Genomic DNA, 22428 nt, shown 5'->3' with positions numbered 1-22428 from the left:
GTGGTCCCTACAGTTTAGAGCAGTCGACTCTATTGACACCCAACATAACAATGATGCATCAAAAATCAAGAAGCAAGTGATCACTTCGGCATAAATTTGCTTCTCAATGCTGAGATAAGGTAGCTTTTTAAAGACCTAGTTCTATTGCTTCTGCATCAATTTTTGCACCTGGAGTAGCTTCAGCTCATGCTCTGTCTTCCTTAAATAAGCTTGGTTGTTGGCTTGCTAAGCAAAGCAATGACACATCTGTGGCTTTAAGTGGGCTACTGCTAGATGTAAACAGCATTAGACATGCAACAGTGCAAAACAGAGCAGCTATAGATTTCTTATTGTTACCTCATAGTCATGGATGCCAAAATTTTGAAGGTATGTGTTGCATGAATTTATCAGATCACAGTGAATCAATCTACAAAAGCATTGCAAACTTGAAAGAGAGTCAATCATTTATGAGTAGATGACAGATGAAGATAGCTGAACAGTTTTTTCAAGAGCTGAGGAATCACTAAGTTGCTAAAGACCTTGTTGAAGACTAGATTGTTAATTTTGTTGGTGATTGTAATTATTGCTCTGTGTCTCCCTTGTCTGCTTAGATTTTTGTATCAAGCCCTGCAAAAATCCTTGTCAGCTGTGTTTGTCGCTCAAATACAAAAAGGGGGAAGTATGGAGGGGCTTGACAGCTGGTCTGCAAGCAAAGCTGAGTTAATAGAAGAAACAACAATTGATGATTTTTGAGTGTATCCATAGCACAGGAGAAGACAAGGCCATCAGCATGGAAACTGATTAGAAAAGATACATGAAAATTTTTGTAAGCTAGACTATGTGCATAATTAGATGTGTATACATCTTATTAAATTTCTGTAAAACTTTTGCCAATTATACTGACATGAATAGCTTTGCACCAATGTATATAATAAGTTATTGTGATGTAGTTAATGACTTAAGAGCACGCTTTGTTAAGAGTATATAAGCTAGAGAACACGCAAAATAAAAAACTTTTTTCTTCTTAGACCCTAATCACATATGTATGTCATGTCCAGTCTAACAGTAACACCAAGCATTTCTACCTGAATATAATGTGAGTTTGGAACACCATGAGGAGCCTTACCTACTGGATTCCAAGAGGAAAAGAGCTACATAACCTCCCTGGACCTTCAGTAGAAGACCAGACCTTTCTACAGGATCAGCACTTCAACAGAACCACATCTATCACTAAAAGAGGACTGCAGCCACCGTTTAATGGGACGGCCACCACCACCCTGACTAACACTGTGTCAGGCTGTATCCTGACTGTCAGTTTAAGTCAGTGTTTTCTACTGTTATAGGTTGTGGAGTCCGGCTGTTTGTCTCTGTCCCCACACACGCTTAGGCACCTTTTCTTCGGCCCATCCAGGGACTGCCAGTTGCCGGGGTCTCTCTCTCTAGCTGGTCAGAGTGACCCCGAAAAAGTTCAAAAGTTTCTTTTCCCAGCCTGGTGCTTGAAGAAGGAGTCAGGGCTCTTCATTTTTCGGTCTCAAGGTTATTTATTACATCTTATCTATAAAATTCTTTCTCCCTGTCCAGCCGAGATCCGTTCAGCAGGACAGTCAGAGGCACTCCACCCTCCCCCAGGGCGGTGTTATCTTTATATACTACAAACTACGTGTACAATATTTACAGTTATTTTCCAATACCCATCATCTACGCTAGACAGTGAGTTTCTACTCTAGACCAATCTAAAAGTGCCAACATCACCAGACAAGATGGAGGTAGAGAAGAAGAAGAAAGGCTGGACATGCCCAAATCCCTCCATCTTGTCACCAGAAACCCCTATACCAAAAATCCTAAAACCTACATTTACACTCTGTGAATACTTTATCCCTATACCATCTAAACTGCCGTGGCCTCTATCTCCTCATGCAAAGGTGCCAAGCTGTTCCATGGCCCGCACTCGAACCCGATGGTGTTTTGGGCTGTGTGCCAGGGTCTCTGAGCCCCCTGGCAAGGGTCCCAGGAAACTCCAGACTCCCAGAGGGATGTCCTGAGTTCCGACATAGGTAGTAAATGATAAAGCCAAATTAATAATAATAATATAGATTTTTTATTTTGCAACCGAGATACGGTCTCCAATAGCCATAATCAAAGGGACAGCGTCAAGCCCAGGATAAGCACTGTGTGAACCCTGATCTGACCTCTATCCCATCAGATCCCCACAGTTCAAGCATGCTGTCTCTGTAGGGTTGGTTTTGTACAGTTTTTCCCGCCTCAGGCAGAGGTTCTTCTATTCTTTTTGTTGCTTTGCATATTCATGCAGTCTCCTTCCTCTGTGCAGGGCTGGACAAAGCAGTTTCTGGGAAGCGATGAAGTTGAGTTACAGGAATTTGGCATTTTGATGCAAGTTCCTGAGACTCTGGCTATCTTGATTGTAGATACTTATCAAGTATTCATTGCTCCACTTGGGCTATGTTTTTCGCTTGCTAATTAGGTCTTCTCCCTTTGCTGCCATCTGGGGTTTTGCAATTTTGTGAGGCAATCCTTTTCTCTGAGTGTCTGTGGTTTTAAACTTTAAAGATTTTCTCACACAGGCACAACTTATTAACAACTTATTTCATGTATATTTTACATAAGCATGAATTATTTCATAACATATATTACATCTACCTTTATTTTAATTTTCCTATTAAACTGTAGTTCTGACTTGGAAGCTCCCACAAGTTTGTTTTCAAACTAGTACGGTATCCTCCATAATTTCCTCAGAAAAACGGCTTTTTCTTGTTTTTTAGCTGTGATGAAGGGGTAACTCAAGAAAGTTGAAGGCATAGCACCAACATGGTGGGTTTTTTTGACCACAGGTCCTCAAAGCTTTCACAAATCTTCTTAGATGCTCCCTCAATGTCATCTCCCTCTGTTAGCAAGGCAGGCTAGGGAGCTGCCCTCTCTGATGACAGTCATCCTAGAGATCCCTATACAAACTCTAGCATGCACCAAGAGCCTGTGGAAGGCACCCAAAACTCAGAGATGCAAATACACAGTGTGCTATCTACCAGGCTTACCAGGTTGTTCCTTCCTTACTCCTCTTTGGACATACCAACAGGTTGCAGTTCTCTGATACTACATACTGAGAAGCCATTAGGCAGTGAAGAGAAAGGTCTGTGGATGCCTCTCATGTCACTAGAACATAGCTGCAAGCTAGAAGTGAGCTCCTGCTCTGATCTTTGTGAGATAAGGTATCCATACAACTCCCAACATAGCCTTAAGAAGCTGTTGGGCTGTTTGTGGGGCAATCTCATTTCTCTCCTTCCTTTCTGCCGGCAAGTAGGAGTCACCCCGAACCTCACATTATCTCATGAGTAGCGGTGGCCCAAAGGAGACAAAGACTTTTCATACCTCACCACACTCACCACAGAGGATGACATTGAAGATCATCTGAATGATCACATAGGACCAGAAAATGTGTAACAACTTCAGGATCACCAGGAAAGCATTTATGAGACAGCTTATGGGGAACAACCAAACTTTTGCAATGAAATAATAATATACACTGTGGAAAAGAGAGGGAGAGGCAAATCAGAAGATACAAGACTAAAGCAGGTTAAGCATGTTCAGACTTACAAGGATCAGGTGTCTTTCTGCAGAATATCTTGGCTGATGTGTTCCCAGGGCAGAGCTGAGCTGAACCAGGATGGCACCACCAGGCTTCACGCTGTGCCCACTCTCACAAAGCAAGTCCCAGAGGACCTGCTGAAGCTCTGTATGAAAATAAACCAACAATGCAATAGGTTTTGCAGACAGGTCAGTTATCAGACACCTGCAATGCTCCCTTAGAAGAGACAGGAACTGGCAACATTTCTCCTGAAATAAATCTTAAGAGGAACAATGGGCAAAAGTGAAAGCATAAGGGGACCTCACTTAAGTAAAAAGATAATGGCTTTTTAAAATGAAGTTAGGGAAGAGTTAAGGATGCAGATGACCAGCTGGGCATGGCATTATTTTTAGCGAAAGTCACAGAAAGTCACTATTCTCAGTGATAAGAACAGAAAAGAGGACAGCACTGGTTTGGAAATGGAAAGCAGTCAGGACAGAGAGCAGTTCAGCACAGGAGAGAAATGATGAATTGCTAGTATGTGTCTTCCTCCACAAGTTACCTATGACATGAATATATTGTATGCTGGGAAACCTTGTTGGACAGAGCATGTATTTGCTCTGCACTTGTCTTCCTTGACCTCTGCTGCTTGCTGTTGGTGCTGAGATGTGCTGATCTTAATCTGATCCAGGACACCTGTCACCTTCTTTGTCCTTTCATTATGGTACAGCAGGTTGGAATTCTGGGACTTCACACTTAGTAGTGGAGATAACTGAAGTTGTGCTTGTTCTCAGGAAAGTTGCCTCAAGCTTTCACTGCTTTTGTCTCTAAGGCAGACATATGACCACTAGAATGTGGGACTGATCATGCAAAGTCAGCTTCATAGGCATCCAGACTAAATGGCAACATAACCAAAGTTCAACACTCAGCATCTTCAGTATACAGCAAGGGCAGGGACAAAGGACAGCCACAGAGACTTACCCCTTTGTGTGTGCATAGCATGTCCTATTTTTAAAATTCTTCTTGGTGTAACAAATGAAATGTTTGGTTTGAAAAAAATCAGACAGATTAGACTATAATGCTAGTGTTGTGGAATAAGTTTATGGGAAGTTAGTCACTATCAGCTTTTCCAGGCAACTTGGCAAAAGTAAATAAAATAGAACAACTTCAGCCCAGTTAAAGGATGGAAGGGCTGCCAGATATGTGTATGCAAAAGCCATTCTCCAAGGCTGGTACCTGTGTGTGACTTCTGGAGGAATCATTGCCAATGTCCTTCCAGCATGTGCTGAATCCCTCGTGATTTTCTTGTTTTATTTCAGATACATGGTGGATAACTTTAAATTTACTGTGCTGGTTTTTCTACACTAATTGTTTCTTAGTAGACCTTGAGCTTTAAGGATTTTTTAGTCTGCTAAGAATTTCTTGAGAAATTCTAACCAGTATGGTTTGCACCTTCTCTCTGTCATAGGAACCAGTGTTTATAACTTTAGGAGTAGGAAAAGAGGAGAAAAGGCTGTGGCTCTAGATTAATTAGTAGAATTAATTCACTAATATAGTTAAAACTCTATGGCTTTTTTTTTTTTTTTTTTTTATGTGGGTTCTTCTGTTCCAGTTGAATTAATTTTTGAACTTGAAATGTTCTGTTCTCTGCCTTTCCTCCCTCAGCATGGAGGGTCACCTCTCCAGAAACTCCAACAACGCATAACACCCACATGCAGAGGACAGCAAAATGTTATTCACATTAATGGGAAAATGACAAGCTGGGAGATGATGAAAACCACAGCAAAAACATTGAATACTGCTTCACAGACCCACTTCCATTTCAGGTAGTGGAGTATCTTGGCAAGCTGTAGAGAAAAAAAATTTCTGTATGTCCCTTGTACCCGTGTTCTCCATCTAGGGGCTGAGGAATTTCCCACATCTTGCAAGGATGACCAGGCTTGTAGGGATGTGTCCTAGTCTCTTTGCATCCAATTACCTTTCCCCAAGAGCAGTAGAACAAGTACTTCTTAAATGCTCTGTCACCAACTTACATGTGTCCCTCTCATGGGCACTGCATAGACATGTGTCATGTGTGGTGACGTGCACAGCTGCCAGTGCTGCACATCACACGAGCACAGGCCTGCAACTGGGAGAGTGACTTTTTACACAGGCAACAGTTTTAAACTAGGAGAGATTTAAATTAGACGTTAGGAAGAAATTATTTACTCAAAGGGTGGTAAGGGCCTGGCACAGGTTGGCCAGAGAAGCTGAGGTTGCCCCATCCTTGGGGTAGGGTGAATAGGTCTTGGAGAAATATGATCTAGTGGAAAGTATCCCTGCCCATGGCAGGGGGTTGGAATGAGATGGGCCTTAATGTCCTTTCCTACCCAAACCATTCTGTGATTCCATGATTTCCAGGTGAATGTAACACCCCTCTAAAATATAATCAGAGACATCATGGACCAGCATGACTATCATCCCAAACCATATCATACTGGCACAGTTGGTGACAAAGATCAGAGTGAAGGTGGCAACGCAGTGGACAATTGGCTCCCTAAAGTCCTGTCATGAGAAGAGAGATTGTCAGTCTTACCTTGCCCTGGCAGCATCTGGTCCTGCACACTGCTGCCTCACTAGGATAAGTCAAACATCTCCACAAATCATCAGTGTTCTCCACTGCACTACAGCTCTCTGAGGTCCTGCACAATCTCAAGAAGAGAATTTTGTCCTTTATGCCCAGTTTATGGAAACCCAGATAAATACCTATGAGACATATGTAGGTGCAAACATGCTGGAAGTTGGATTTTTATAAGTTTTCGTGAATTGATCTGCCCTTCCAAAATTGCTCTCTTAATACCCCATATTTTCTTCCAGATACCTCCTCTGTGTATTGAAGGCCTTTAGTAATGGCAGTAGATTGCCCTTGGCCTGGGACAAGTCCTGTCCATGGGCTCTAATGGAGGAGCTCTTCAATTGCCTGTGCTTCTTCAGTTGACCGTGCGGCAAAAGTCACGCATACATTTACAAGACCCTCATCAGGGCAGGCCAGGTCCCCTCCAGCAGGGGGACACAGCCCTCTGGTGCAGGCAGCACCTGAGAGCTGGGAAAGGCTGTGATGCCATGTTTACCCAGTGGCTGTCCCTTGACCAGCCCTGGGGCCCCCAGCACTTCCCCAGCCGAGCAGACAGGAAGGCCATGCCACACATGAGCAGGGCCCAGTGCAGGGTGCAGCAGTGGGGTCTGAGAGCTGAAGAGGTTCACATGCATGAGGGGCTTCACAGCAGCACTTGTGCCTTCTCCTCGCACCCCCAGGGAGCTGACAGTGGGGTGGGGGCATAGGGGGCTGACTGAACCATCTGGTTGTGGCTGCACTGTGGTCAGTCGCCTTCCTCTTCAAATCAAAGGGCAGGGTGGCCATCAGGGAGCAGTAGAAGGAGAGCTCCAGGAGGTAGAGCCAGCCCAATATGGGTGGCAGAGGCTGTAAGACAAGTGACAGCCCTACTTAGCCCTGGGTTCAGGAGAGGGGAAGAGTCTTCCCCTTCATTCAACCCTTGTTTGGGACAGAAGGTGTTAATCATGCCTAAATTTTCCTGTTCCCCCTGACTGAACTGTTTGCTGATGGACTGACAAGTCCAAAGCCATGATTTAAAGTTAACCCCAGCTGCTCCCAGTCCCATTGCAGACAAACTTTAGCCCTGGTTTGTCTGCAATGGGACTGGGAGCAGCTGGGGTTTCCCCTCTTCAGAGGTTCAGACACCTCATCTCTATCCCTGCTTTGAGGTGTCAGATGTCCTGACCACCTTTTGTGGCCACAGACAGCCACTTCCAAACAGACTTGGGTGACAGAGAAAGTGAGAAGAGATGCCTGCTCTAAGCAGAGCTCTCCATGGGCTGTCACGTGGGAGCACATGTGAGTAGCTCATCAAGCAGGTGTCAAACTGTTTGCATAATGCATAATGTGAGGATGAAAGACCAGAGAGGTGTTGAAATAAGACAGGTAGACATAATGAGTTATAAGTATAAAGCATTTTGTCATAAGTTGGTGCTGTCTCCGTACTTGAAGGTTTTCAAAACTAAACTGGAAAAGACCATAGGTAACCTGGTCTGATCTCACAGCTAAGTGCTGCAAGCAGGAGGTTGGACAAGAATCTTTGTTATCTCTCTTCCAATATGAATTATCTTTAGATTCCATGTATTTGCTGCTCACCTGTTGTGGAAATTTCAACCAGCAGATGGTGTGGTCCCAAACCCAGGGCTTCTGTGCATAGAGAAGGCAGCAGTAAGAACCCAGCACCTTTTAATGACACCTAAAGACCATGGGAAGAGGTATTGCAAGAACTCAGTGTGCCCATGCTAGATCCAATCTAGCTCTGAGCTTTGGAGAAACTGGTTGGCAAAATGCATTTATCATTAGTGAATGTACAAGATTTCACAGGGAGGGTCTTTGGAGCAGTGGGCAGCAGCCACAGTCAGGACAGGGTCTGCTCCTGTCTGAGATGCAGGAGCTGGGTGTGGGTATCTGTGGGGAGCACTTATACCAGGATCCAAGACAAGAACAGCAGAGTGACATCACTGACACCTAGTCAACTCCACCCAGGGAAAAGGGAACTTGTGAATCAGGATTGGGGATGATTTTGCTCCATACCCCTGAATTTGTCCTTCTTTGGCTTTGCACCCACAGTCATGACCACACATCATCTTTGGATGGGCTCTTTAAAGTGGCCTAGGACCATCAGCCTCATTTGCAATGAACAAAGAGCCCTTGAAAGGTGTCACTTCACAGCATGACCTTGCTCACATGCTTACATCATACAGAAGAGGCAGTCCAGAGAATAATGAGGTGGAATAAAATGTAAGTCTCCAACTAAAAGAGAAAACAAGGAATTAAGACCCCCTCCGGAGTTGAAATAGCTCCCCAGGCTGTGCCCAGGATGCCCACAGGGGAACCTGTGCTTGTTTGGACAGAGATTTGCAGAATCTCATCTCTGCTGGCACATGGAAGCATGTGCTGTAAGGCTTCAGGGTATGCACTGCCCAGCCAGGCTCTGCTGAGATCCATGCTTTGCTCAGATTCCTTGGGCATTCCACCAGGGCTAAAGAGGAGGCAATAAGGCTACCAAGATGCCTCTCCCTGTCTCCTTATGTTGTTTGGATGTTTGTAGATCACCTATCAAATGCTTATACACCCCAGACAATAGAAGGCACCCAGTTTTTCTCAGTGATGGCACAGGAATACTGGGGGATTTATTGCTTTCTTCAGAAATGCTCTAGTAGGAAACACTGCACAAGCTTTCAGGTGAAGAATATATGTTTTTAAACATAATAACACCATTCAAGCACAGAATTATTTCTTTTTCAGAGGGGGAAGAGGAGCAGATCTCGTACCTGATGGGGGTCTTTATGTACATATAGCATTAAACCCCAAGCTGAGAACCAAAGGTAACTTGATTCTCTTGATCAAGACACTTGGTGACTCGTCTCTCCACCATGACTCCATGTATTACTAAGATTTGCAGGAAGATTTAATATAAGAGAGCAAAGAACTTGGGAAAAGGAAAGCTGTCAAGATTTTGGTGCTTTCTTGTGCTGCTCAGTTTTAACCTCCCTCTTTCATTGCTTGTACTGCCTCCTAACTGCACTTCATGGATTCATTTTCTGCCTAACCATCCATGCTGACAATATCTTAAATTTTTTATTTTACATCAAGATCACCTTTGAAATTAAGTTTAACACATTTTACTGGCAGCTTTTGTGTTCAAAATGCCTCTGAGTGATTTTGAGATTTAAACCTGTTTCTCCATCAAGGCCAGTAGATTCTGTTGAGGCAATTTTAACTTTTCAAAGGTAAAAATGGGAAGGGAGGGAGGGAGGGAGCTGGCAGTGCTGCAGTGTGGCTCTGTGTGCAGTAAGGGGACCTGGCCTCAGGGGACAGAGACTCTGCTCGCAGCCACAGCAGCTCCCTGGGAGTGTTTGGGGTAAGGACAGGACAGAGGGTATTGATGATGTGCTGACCTGTTGGAGGTCTCCATCACCAAAACCTAACCCAACTACCTGGCCTCACAGAACTTCTTCATCAGTCTGGGGTGGTCCTGGGCCCACTGGTGCCTGAACCAGGTCTCCACCTTTCTGACAGGCAGGTCACTTTGCTTGGCTAGTGCAACCAGGTCCTCCTGGAAAACAGAGCAGGGAGGAAGCACTGGGCCTTTTGGAGGCTGTCATTCCCTGTGAGAGAGGAGGAGCTCTGCTCCCAGGGCTTGCTTCTGCCTGTCTACCTTTGCCCAAAGTTCACCTTTCTTTGAAAATAATTGTATAAACTCTGTTTTTTGCATTTGTGAACTCCCAGATTGTTTTGGCCATTTTAAAACTCCAATTCAGACACATGTAAATGCAGGTTCAGAAGGAAGCACAGCCTCTCCCTGGTTAAATTTTGCTACCTGTACACAATGGGATGTTATGTCTGGCTATAAAAGTCTAAATAATTTTTTTTTCATCTCTGATACAATTTTGGCTTATAATTATCAGCTACTGATGGAAAACCTGAAGATAAAAGAAGTTTCAACTTGTAAAGATAAAGAAACAGACACATGGTTTACTCCATAAGGTCAGTAAACCATTCAGCTGTTGAAGGGGCAGTCACAGGCTCAAAGGCATCAATTCCATCATTTTCATTTTCTGCATGAATTCCAAATAACATGACAAGAGTTAAGGTTTATAAACTGTGATAAAAATTAATGTAAAGATGAGCTCATGAGCATTTTATAATTAATCTGACAAAGCTTCATCATGATTACAGTAAATTATTTTTTAAAATCCATGCATCAGTGTGAGTCATGATCCAGGCCCAGAGACTGGTGGTGCACAAAGCTAAATCCAGCTGGAGACTGGTGACCAATGGTTTCCCCTAGGGTTCATTTTTGGGGCCAGTCACTTTTAATATTTTCATCAGTGATCTGTCAAGGACACCCTCAGTCATTTCACAGGTGACACCAAGCTGAGTGAGGTGTTGATTGGCTGGAGGGCAGGAATGCTCTGCAGAGGCAATTTGGCAGGATCAATGAGCCAAGGCCAACAAGGCAAAAGGCTGGGCCCTGCCCTTGGGTCACAAGAACCCCATGGGACAATCCAGGTTTGGGAGTGGCTGGAAAGCTGCCTGGTGGAGAAGGACCTGGTGGTCCTGGTCAACAGTGGCTGAACACGAGCCTAGGTGTGCCCAGGTGGCCAAGAGGCCCAATGATACCTGGCCTGTACCAGCCACAGTGTGGCCTGCTGGACTAGGGCAGTGACTGGGCGCTGCTGAGGCATTTCAAATCCTGGGTTCAGTTTTAGGCCCCTCAGGATAAGAAAGTCACTGAAGGGCTGGAGCACGTTTAGAGAAGGGAACAGAGCTGGGGAAGGGTCTGGAGCACAAGGCTGATAAGGAGCAGCTGGGGGGGCTCAGCCTGGAGAAAGGGAGGCTCAGAGGAGACTTTCTTGATCTCTACAACTCCCTTGCAGAAGTAGAACAAGATGAAATGGCCTCTAGTTGTGCCAGGGGAGGTTTAGATTGGAAAAATTTCAAGCCCTGGCACAGGCTGCCCAGGGCAGTGGTGGAGTTCCCATTCTTGAAGATTTAAAATGTGTAGATGCGGTACATGGGGACACGCTGGTGGCCTTGGCAGCACTGGGAGAATGGTTGGAAATCTCAGAGAGCTTTTCCAACTTAAATGATTCTGTGATTCTGAAGGACTTGGAGTTCTGCCAAAAATAAGCAGCCTTAATAGACTCTACCCAAAGGGGTGGTGGCTGCCTTCCTGCCAGAGCCAGCAGCTGTCACAGCAGCTGCTGTGTTTGACATGCAGCAGGTCAGGGGTGCTGGGATTGCAGCCCTTGAACAAGTTGGAAGCTGCTGCAATATCTGCTTGTACATCTCTTCCCTGGAAGGGTGGCTAACAGCAACTGCCTGGCTTGTGAGGCTGGTTGGCCTGGCCTAGGGACAGAGAGAATGTGTTGCTTGCCTGGGCTTTTGGGACAATGGGACACAGGGACACTCACCTTCTTTGGGGTACTGCCCAGCAGAATGTAGAAGCCTTCCAGGGTGGCATTGGTCTGAACTTTGGGCCTTTGTGTGTCGCTCACCCCAATGCCCGGCCCAAGGGCAGAGTCAGGGCTCTGGCAGGAGAGGATCTGTGTGCCCACACTGGCAGCCAGGGTCAGCCAACAGGAAGATGCTGCCAGTGCCATATTCTGTGCTGGATGAAGAGCCCCAGCACCAGCAGAGTGCTCCCACACCTGGCCCAGGGCACAGCCCGAGGCTGCCAGTGCTGCTCCAGCACACACTCAAGGCTTGGTGCCTCTTCCAGGTCAATGCTCTTTACTCACAAACACAATGGCACCAAAGCAAAGGTGGGGTGGAGACAACAGTAACGATGGCGAAATAAGCAATAATTAATTTTGCTGAGACAACAGGACACAGATCATGCCTCTGTGTTGGAGTGTATGCTGGCCCTCCTTACTGTGCTCCTGAGCAGTGCAAGGGATGCCACACAACCAGTCTGCAAGTGTCTGAGTGTCCCATGGGCTCTGCGTCTAGGGTACCTGACCACTGTCTGCAGCAGGAGCCAAGGACAGAACATGTGGGAATATGCTGGTTCCTGCAGGAAACCCCAGCAAAGGTCTAGTGGGAGGCATTGTGTCCTAAATCATGTTGCTTCTAGGAAGCCAGCCAGGTGCAACATGCCTTTCCTTCTTTGAGGGAAGACCTGATGACCCTGGAATTAACTCTGGCTCTTCCTACAGCCTTCATCTGCCACATTTTCTTACATGGCTGTGCACTGCAGGCAGGAGCCAGCACTCGGGGCAGATGGGTCAGTGCTCCTTGGCTTGTCCAAGAGAGACCCTCTGTCCCAGCTTAGGGCAGGTTTGCTGACCACAGCTTTGATACTTCATGTCCTCCCCTTTTCCCCCCTGGAGTCCTGCTGTGCCTGGTGGGAAGCATGCTGGCAGTTCTGCCCACAGGGCACACAGCCCTGCTTTAACTGACCGGCTTCCAATTTTCCGAGCGTGAGGGCTGATCTGCACCTCCCCATGTGTCAGTCCTTGTTCCTGGAAAAGGGGCTCAAAGCCCTGTCTGAATCCATCTCATGGGATGAGCAATGTGGATCTGCCTCATTTCCACACACAAGTTCTGGGGAGATGTCAGCCAGCCCTCAGGCTCCCTGGGGGTGACATGCCTGCAGCTGGGACCCTGGAGTGTATCATCACCCCTGACAGAACTGGGGTCCTCTGGTGTCAGGAGGAGAAAATGAGGCAGAGCTGGGTAAAGAGTGGTGTGAGCAAAGAGGTCCCACGGCAGCTCTAGGAGCTCTGGGGTAAGGAGCTCACATATCACCTTCAGGAGCATCCTCTAGGATCAGGCTGAACCCTGGCTGAGCTAGGGGCTCCCAGCACTGACATATCCAGTAAATCCCTTATCTGTGCTGCAAGCTGCCTTATCTGTCTTGGACTGTCTCCAGAGGGACCCACCCACAGCTAAGGTGTGACTGAGAGATGGACTTGTCTTTTCATACCTACAGGTACAGGAGGGAGGGAGGGCAGGGGAAAGAGCTGCCATACCATATAAATACAATATGGTATAAAAAACAGAGAGATTCATTATTCCTGGGGACAATCCCATGTACACGTTTGTAGGGGTTAGGAGGCAGGCAAGGATTTTTCTGGAGAAGCCCTGCAAAACACTGGTGGCAATCAGCACAGCAGAAATCAGAGGTGCTGCACTCACCTTTCAAAGATGCTTTGGACAAAGATAAATAACAGGGCACCAGGGATGCAGAGCACGAGGTGCTGAGGCTGTGGGTACTGTATGTCTGCCAACTCCTTCAAGTCTTCCCAGATAGCTCCAGGTGGCAGCCAGAACCCCTCTGACACTCCCATTCTGGTCAAGACGGTGGGCACATAAACCAGAGGCTGCCTGCAGCAAGCAGGTACTAAGTAAGGAACAAAGCTCACTGCTAAATCAGGACTCCTACCTCAACAGCTCATCACTCACTGTCCCAACCTCTTGCTCAATCCCATGAGTATGTCAGACTAGTTAAAATATCATCACTTGTTTTGATCTGCCTGTGAGCTTGGAGGTCGGGTAAGATGTCCTAGTATACAAGAGTAATTTAGAGGGTGTCCAGGAGGTGGCTGATTTCAATTTCACTCTGTTTCACAGATGACACCTACCTGGTGACACTATCAGCAGAGTCATCTCTCTGGCCCCCTCTTTCTATCAGGCTTTTCCTTCTCAGGCTGCAAAGTCCTCATCTCTTAATCAGCTCTGACACCCAGCAGAGGGTGTGGATTGAGGTCCTAGGGGAGACTGTCTACATTCATGAAAATCTTCTGGCATCTTCAAGGCCCCAGCAGTCCCAGTTTTGGTTCCTTCATCTTGGCCAGTGACATCCCATATCCTGTTTGCATTTTGAATCATCACGTACTGAGCACAAAGCTGAGGCACTGCTCCCCACTGCGGTTCTGGAGTGCTCACACACAGACCAGTGCTTCAGGACACCCTCTCTGCTGCACCACCTTCCTCTGCATACTCTGCTCCACTGAGCTTCACCTATGTTCTGTCAGTCTCTCAGTGCTGTGAACTGCAGCACACAAGCTGCAACACCATCATGAAGAACCTTCATTATCAGCTGATTTTGTTCTCTGCTTTTTCCTCCCCCTTTTTGGGGGCACCTGCACCAATACACAGCTGCAAACAATCAGTGTTGGTCTCTCATAATCAGCTCAGGTGGGTTTCCTCAGGCTGGTGAGGGACCTTTCTGAATGCCTTTGCAAAGCTGAGCAGGGTGCAGGTTCTCTCCACTATATGTGCTCACCAGTTCTTTGGGGTAACTCCAGCAGAGTGAGACAACTTCCCCACAGACCACCCCCCACCCCTTCCCGCCATGGGGACCCTTTCCTATTCATATCTTTTTCCAAAAATTCTAACACATATAATACTTTCTACTGCTCTGACCAGTCTGCATGTCAGACTACAGAAGCCTGTAGTTTCTTACATTCCCACCTGGAACCTTCTTAAATTTTTCGGATAACAAGATGATTTGAAACAAAGAACAGCATTCCACAGCTGGTAGTTGAACTCCTCTAAGAACAAATTTCCTCCTGCCAGTGGGTTTGAAGGTTTGCTGTTACTCAGTTAATCTGTCTGCTATATAATATTTTCTCACCTGTTGGCTCGAAGTGGATCCTCTTGCAATGTGTTCTTAGTGAGATGTCAAGTATTGGACCCTCTCTCCCTCAGCTGGGGAGCCACAAAGGGCAGTTCACTGCATTTCTTGGCTCTAGCCTGACCTATCCCAGCGTTCCTGCTGTCTATCACCATCATTTCTGAATCCAGCCATCTTGTCAATGTTTCATATTGCCTTTCAAGTTGTTTCTCAGTGTCGTGGTTTGAAAGGAAATGAAGTTTTTTGTGATGGTGTGGGCAAGCCAATCAGTGTTCAGATTTAATATTGGCACCTGGTTTGTCCACTGAGGGCAGGATACGCCTCTGAGAACACAGGGGTTAAAAGCTGTGATCTCCCAGGGGAACTTCCTCTTGGAGTCCCGCTTGAGAGTGAGCAGACCCCCCCCTGCCCGGCCGAGCTGGGGGGGGGGGAGGGGGAGGGGAGCCATGTGGCTGGAGAGAGAGGTAGGACAGGCCTGGGCCCAAGGGTGGAGGAGAACATTGCAAGGGCTTCGGGCAGCCATCCTCCATTCCCCCCCACCCCCCGGAGAGAGAGGGAGAGAGAGCCAGAGCCCTGCCTGTGATAGTGGCCCGGCGTGAAGGAGAAGGGGGGGTGCCCAGCAGGGCAGCCAGGCGTGGGAGTTGACGAAGTAAACCGGCAGAGAGCCTGGGACTTTTAACCCCTCTGAGGAAGATGAGAACCTTGCAAAAGCTGAGTCCTCCTGAAGTTGATGAGATTGAGAAGCTGTTGAGATTGAGAAGATGTTGAGAAAATTCTAGGTGGGAGGAGATGATGGAGTGGCTTTGGGCTGGACTTTTCTTGTATAGCCACAGCAGAACCACTGGTGTTTCTGTGCCACAGAGACTGCGTTCTAGGGGGAGGCGATGGCTCAGAGCCAGGAGAGTGCAGTGATGTGGAGGAGTGTGAACAGAGACGACAGGTGAGGAGGGTGGTGGTGGTGCCCTCCGCTTCGAAGAAGAGAAGAAGAAGAAGACGATCTCTGTTCAAGAGACCCCTCGGCCCCAGGGGGTGAAATTTGGGGGGGACAAGTGTCCCAAAAGGAGAAGGACTGTGCTCTCTTTGGAACTGGTCAAAGTATCCTTAAAATGAAAAACCCTAGAAGCAGCTCTGATCCATGTGCAGTGGTGAGAGCACTGGACACGGAAGGCATGTGGCGCAAGAGGGACTCCTCTCTCCTCGAGGAACTGAGAATCGACTGTCTGAAGGGTGGCAATGAAATTGGAAATTTGGTGGGGGGAGGAGGAAGAATTTTGGAAGGTTTTCATCTTATGTTCTATTGTGTTTTGTGTGTCTTCCTTTGTAGTTGTAGGTTAATAAATGTTTTTTTCCTTTTAACCTTAAGTTGGAGCCTGCTTTGCTCTGTCTCTGATCATATCTCACAGTAGGTGCCAGGGAAGTAGGTGTTCTCGTGGGGGCACTGGCATTGTGCCAGGCTTAAACCATGACACTCAGGATATTTCTTGGCCTGCTTTATCACATGCTTACATTCATGTGACAAAGTTATAGGTCCCTTCCCTTGTTTAGACATGACTTCAGCTCCTTGAACAAGGCCTTGCCTTTATTTGCAGGCACTGTGTCTGCTGTACCTGAGAGAATGGGAAAAGCAATGTTGTTCCAAGTGCAGCCATCCAGAAATGGTTCCCTCGGGCAAACATTTCCAAATAAAATAATGTGAAATAATGTGATAATGGAGATCTCTGAAATTTACTGTGTGCAGGAAGAAGGAAAAAACTGTGCCAAATTATTCTTAAAACAAGATCCAAAATGGCAACAGATGTCCACATCTCCTGGAGTCAGCAGATTTGTGTCAGCCATAATTTTGGGCTAGGGCAGCCTGGGGCCACACTGTGCCAGCCTTGACTCACCCACCTCCCAGCAGCCTGGAAGCATCTATATATGCTCTCCTTCTCAGGGCTCCCCTGGAGCGGGATGCCTCATCTCCCACAGTCGCTCACTAACATTATGTGGGCACACACTGTGTGATGCACATCTCATCTGTGCATATGTGGGATAAAAGTATGTGGAAAAGAGATTCAGGCCCTGCTTGGTGCCTGGTGCTCCATCTGGAGATAGAACTCTCCATTAGAAAGTGAGTCCTATGAGGAGAAGCTGAGGGAGCTGGGGGAGCTCAGCATGGATAAAAGGAGGTTCAGGATGATCTCACTCTACAACTCCCTAACAGGAGGGTGCAGCCAGGTGGGAGTTGGGCTCTGCTCCCAGGAAACAAGTGACAGGAACAGAGGAAATTAACTCAAGCCATGCCAGGAGAGGTATGGGTTGGACATTAAGAATTTTTCCATGGAAGGGGTTGTTAAACATTGGAATGGGTTGCCCAGGGAGGTGGTGGAGTCTCCGTCCCTGGAGGTAATTAAGAAGTGATTGGACTCTGCTCTGATTGACAAAGTGGTGACTGGTCACAGGTTGTACTTGATGATCTCAGAGGCCTTCCCCAATCTAATGGATTTGGTGGTTCCATGATATGCTCTGCTGGGTTTCTAAGCAGACAAGTGACAGACTTGCTGCAAGTTTTCTACAACAGCTGTTCTGTGGGGGGAACTGTGATGCCCCATGGGTGAAGAGAGGAGGGGATGGATACACTAAAGTCTTAAGCACTCACACTTCTCAGAAGCTTCCCAGCCCTGGAGCAAACATAAAGAGAAAAGGTGGAGCAGTGCAGGGAGGGAGCTGAATGCTTCTTCAGGCCTTAGCAAGTTGATGGCAAGAAAACAAATTCATCAGCTGATCTGCCTCAATGACTCATCACTGTTATGCTCAGCTAAAGGCAGCACTCAGTAATTCTTGCTCAAATCCAACAGCTCTCCTGTATTCTTGATGTATCTTTCATAAGAACCAGATCTGCCTCCTAACAAGCTTATCTCAATCTTCAGCGATACAACAAAGCCCTGAGGATCAAACCCAGCAGACATTAACATACACTGGCTCCACTGGGCATTATGCAGACTCTGGGTAGCATTCTGCTCCTAGAAGGAGAGGTGATGTGATTTTACAACAGGGATCTTCCCTAGCCTCCTAAAATCTCACAAAAAAAGAAGAATAGATGTTAATTTCTCTCCTCCTATCCTTGCAAGCCAAAGCACCTTCCTAGTGTTGCCATCTTGGACTTGCCATTGTCCAGACAGTACCAAGTAACCTGGCCTGCCCCTAAGTCTAGTGTAGGGGTGTTCCAAATTGTCCCTTGTTCCAGGGCCAAACACAGTCTTACTGAGTAGGAGACAAACCTGGCAGCTGGAGATCTTTACTGGCATGGCTCAGTGTGGCTGTGGGTCCTGTGCAGGGAGCATCTTCCCCTTGGCAATGGCACCCACATGGGTCTCCCTCATCACACATCCACCTGTAAGGTGAAGCCAGCCAGGTTTACCTCCTGGTGGTTAAAGAAGTAGAAAAGAGACCAGCCAATCAACCTTTAAAAGTAATTTATAAAGAACATTTACATTCAGTAGTACAAAATGATGTAGCATTTCAATATCCCTCCTGAGCACAGCACCTGCAGAGAGGTGAGACCACACGCTCAGATCACAGTGTACACAACATGTGCTTCCAACTTTCAATTATCACAGAATTACAGAATATTATGTGTTGGAAGGGACCCACAAGGATCATCAAGTCCAACTCCTAAGTGTTGAGAAACAGCTGTCTGGATTTCCCAGCTCTTCCAATGTGATTTGGGGGGGTACTCCTCCAGCCTGGGCTTTGGAGCTTAGGGGCAGTAAGTAGGGACTGAGATCCATACCACTACAAAACTGGTCACTGGCACAAAGAGTACTTTCTTTGACAAGAGCATGTTTTATCTTATGCCTTTCCAAGAGCTTTCATTTCACTATACTTAGATTTAATTTTCTAAGTGTATACAGGGCACCTGTTTTCTCAGAAGAGGTATCCCAGTAGTAAGATCTGTCACTTGTCAGGCATAATAATTACTAGCAATACTACGAGGGCCTCCAGAGGCTGATCCAGGCTAAACAGATTCCTATCAAACATTAGGTGGGTAAAACTTGACACTGCCAAAGTTTATCCACCTTATTTTTAAAGTACTTTTCAAGATTAACACATTTGACAACAATTTTGGTACAGTCTTAATACAAGTCAAACTACTTTGATCCCTTGCTATCTGTTTTGAGGCTACAACCTATATTAAGCTTTTACTGAAGGAAGACAAAAAACTTCCTTCAAATATCCACTGGCTATAAACACTTGGGTTTATGGGAAGCAGGAATTCAGCTACAATACTGCAATTGCACTCCAGTTTATCTACACAGTGAGCAAAACTGTTTCTACAGATGGTGGCCTGGGGTTGCTGGAGGCCAGGCCAGCGGCACAGGACAGCAGCTATCTTTCCTTGGCATGGCCATTGGCATGGTGGGCTCTGTTGTCCAGGGGCTCAGATCCATTCCTCTGGATGTAACCATTGCTTGTGACGTTGCTGAAACACGTGATCCCATTTTTCTCCTTTTCTCTAATTTTATCTCTTTCTTCATCCTTGTCACTTTCTTCTGTGTCACTTCTCATGTCCTTTTCCATCTACAAAGGCAGGTGAGTGAGAAGCCAGATAAACACAGCAGTTCCACAAGCAGCAGTGATGGCTGAGCCACAGCCATGCGCCATGCTGCCTCAGCCACTCAGCACAGGATCCCTTCAGCTTTTACATTACCCTTGGGAGCAGACTCTCCCTGCCTATTTGCTTTGAGTCTCACTGGAATCTCATCTGTGATCCTGATACACATTCCTGATACACATAATTCCTGAAATTAGGAATTACAGGCTGCAAAGCAGAGCAAAACCACAAATGCCCAGGATTGAGGACAACTGTGTAAGCCTGAGGAGATCCACATTGCTGCCCTGGTCATCAGCATGAGGGAGAAGGATGGGGGAGGCCATTAATCAAGCTCTTTTATACTTTCCAAAATGGACAAGGAGTAACTTTTGCCTATATTGTCTGGGTGGCTGCAGGCTGACAACACTCAGGCTGGAAACATGCTTCCCAAAGGCTCAACACAAAGCCACTCCACTCTGACTGCATTCAGTTTTATGGTCAGGCTTTTCCTCTTGCTGTTTATTGACTGATAGACCTGTAATCTACTTATGTAAGTATTTAATTATCTGCTTTAAGAAGAAGGCAAAAAAGAAATAATGGGATAAAATGACAGCTTAGAAAAGAGCAGCTCAGCACTTCCTGGCTTCTCAGGCTGTCTCTACTCTGTCATATAAGATGCCAATATTGGGGACAAATTAACAGTGTCACACTCTTTGTTGGACAGAGGGAAAGCTGTAAACCCCTTCTGTGACCTCAGCTTTAGAAACTGCTCAGGGGAAAATCAGGTGCTGCCCAGAAATTTAATCTCCATTTATGGCTGTCCATTCTTCTTGAGATCTCCCAGATCATATTGAGATCTCTATTCCAGCTCATGCTCTTTCCAGAGATCACTACAACCAGATGCAGATAGGATTTGTAAAAATCTAAATTTGCACTGAATTCACTCTGCCTCCAAGGGCAATATGGATGGGAGACAGTATCTTCTGTGAACAACCTGCACCTTGGATCACTCTGGAACTGACAGATCAGGAAATATACAGGAATCTGGACCTGAAGCATAAGGACAAATTGTAGTCAGTATTTCTAAATACATCCATTTATAGCCAGAGAAGGTGGCTGAGGCCTTAAATCTGGCAAGATTCCCAAAGGAACTATAAAGCTGCTCCCTCTATGAGGGAATGAAACTTGTATTTCAGGATCTAGGCTGATTTCTAATTACTTAGGATTAGGAAACATCCTGTGAGAAGGTGGTCGAGATTATCCTGTAGCCAGAGAGGAAAACTGTGGAGACCAGAAAGGCCTGCAAGAAGAACATGAACTGATTGCAGCAAAAATTTTGTGGCTCTCAAAGAGAGAATGTCCTGTATTCCTGATGATATTGTTTTGGGCTACTAAATACTGTCATTGAAACAGATCTGTTTAGGACAATTCTTTTTGCTTTTTACTGCTCAGTACAGAAAGTTTTGAAATGTATTTTTATCTAAAATGGCATATCCATTTTAGATAAAATAGGAAAAATTCTGGATATGCTTCAGGATTTTCTTCCCTGATGGTTCTTTACTTTCCAATAAGACTATTTATTACCTCATCATTTTACAGTACAGTAACTTCAGCAGTAATTCAGCCCACACAAAAACTAGGAAAACAATAAAAGGCTGCCTTCAGTTGTATCTTCATTTCCGGCCCTGTTTCCTGATCTGCAAGTAATTTGCCCTGTGCTACCTTAAGGGAAGGCAGATCAAGAAAATGGGAACAATCAGGATAAAGAGGAGACTTTAATGACTGCTCTCAGTTTCTGTAAGACAGAATTCCTCAGTTGGATACTAGTAAAACAAATCATCCTGGGCTCTGAGGTCACTTCCCACAAGGCACTGACTGGTCACCTTTGGACTGCATCCTTGGCATGTGGCCGGTCATGGCTTTGATTTTGGGAACATGCTGAGCAGCACTTTGGTTTCAGCAAATACTACAGGCCAGAAGGAGTGGGATGTGGGATGCATTTTATTTCAGTTTATACAGCTGGAGCTCACATACTCATCTCTGGTTTCTCTGTGCCTGCTGAGCAGCACTGCCAGGTGAAGTATGGAATGGATCATAATTTGGGCATGCCTGTTGCCCTCCACTGCTGGAAGAAGAGCCCAGGCAGCTGGTTTAGACAGAAATACCAACTGTGTGAAATCTACAGCACCATAACACAATTCTGATCAAAAATCCTGTACAATAAGGGAAACACTTTTGCACTGACCTCACCAATTATGACAATTTCCTCTTCCTTGATTTCTTAGTCTTGCTACAAATGCAAATCACACTGCACAAAGTGTTGGGATTTTTACTCAGATATCAGGCATTGTTCACAGACATCTCTCCTGGAGTCCAATCCATATTTTTGTTGAATGTAAGCATCAGAAGTAGACCCAATATTGTAGTGATTCATAAAACTTTTTTCAGTCAACCCTCCCTAATATAACTGAGTTTCCTTCTACCTCATGTTGGAAATATGCATGTATAATTTCAATAGAATAAGGAATCCATGCCAGATGGACCCCTGTATTCTCAAGCAGTCTAGGTGGACCCTCCCTCCCCATGTGATGTAAAGGATAATACAAACTGATGCATACCGTGCCCTGGAGGATGAACTTGTAGACCATGTGAATAATTAGGCAGGACCAGAAGACATGGAGCAGCTGCAGAATTATCAGGAGAACATTCACAAAGTAGTATCCAAAGAAGGGTTGGAATATCTCCATGGAGTAATAGTAGGTGTTATAAAGCACTCTGCAAAACAGAGGGGATTGCAGTGGAGGGAAAGCATATTGTTAACAGGGCCACAATTAAGCCCCAGAAATTTGTAGTCACAGAGGAAGTTTCAGATCAGCCACTTCCCTCTTTACCCATCCCAGCTCTCAGTTCTCCACCCAAAGTGCACGGGATGGAGCCACTGGCCCAGGGCTCCAGGACTGCTCTATGAACCCAAAGAGCAGCCTTGTTTACCCCAAGGCAGGTTCAACAGCCATGTGGCACCCATGTGCAAAGGGGAGGAACACATGCTCCAGGACAAAAAACAAAGGTTGCAGCACCCAGATAATCGTCCTGTCTCTCAGAAGGCAGTTGCTCCA

The 22428-nt window shown here is 46.1% G+C and overlaps 2 protein-coding genes and 1 long non-coding RNA gene across 12 annotated transcripts in view; 1 reads left to right on the top strand and 2 right to left on the bottom strand.

The window, feature by feature from the left end:
• Positions 1-16101, top strand: part of LOC127060946 (uncharacterized) — a 340458-nt gene extending 324357 nt beyond the window's left edge. The window contains exon 2 of the long non-coding RNA XR_007780311.1: positions 15204-16101. This is a non-coding gene — a long non-coding RNA (uncharacterized LOC127060946). The remainder of the gene's footprint in view (positions 1-15203) is intronic.
• Positions 2055-15222, bottom strand: LOC103821972 (ceramide synthase 4-like). The gene is given in 11 exon segments (XM_030230245.2): positions 2055-3517; positions 5300-5425; positions 5973-6103; positions 6927-7019; positions 7749-7799; positions 8348-8405; positions 9593-9711; positions 11573-11664; positions 11667-11689; positions 13299-13487; positions 14740-15222. Coding segments are annotated over 10 exon segments (1005 nt in total). The 5' UTR covers positions 13451-13487; positions 14740-15222; the 3' UTR covers positions 2055-3357.
• A 2076-nt stretch (positions 16102-18177) lies between the features above and the next one.
• LOC103821875 (ceramide synthase 4-like) overlaps positions 18178-22428 on the bottom strand; it is a 40372-nt gene continuing 36121 nt past the window's right edge. For all 10 annotated transcript variants that reach the window (XM_050985972.1, XM_050985973.1, XM_018921720.2 and 7 more), the window contains 2 exons: positions 21931-22087; positions 18178-19299 (listed from right to left, as the gene is read on the bottom strand). In XM_050985972.1, coding sequence (XP_050841929.1) covers positions 19108-19299; positions 21931-22087 — 349 coding nt within the window. In that variant the 3' untranslated portion in view covers positions 18178-19107. The remainder of the gene's footprint in view (positions 19300-21930; positions 22088-22428) is intronic.

The sequence above is a fragment of the Serinus canaria genome, chromosome 28 (genome assembly GCF_022539315.1).
Source record: "Serinus canaria isolate serCan28SL12 chromosome 28, serCan2020, whole genome shotgun sequence".
NCBI classification, from domain to species: Eukaryota; Metazoa; Chordata; class Aves; order Passeriformes; family Fringillidae; genus Serinus; species Serinus canaria.
Note: the sequence above shows the minus strand (reverse complement) of the source record. Positions and strands in the feature narration are given on the sequence as shown.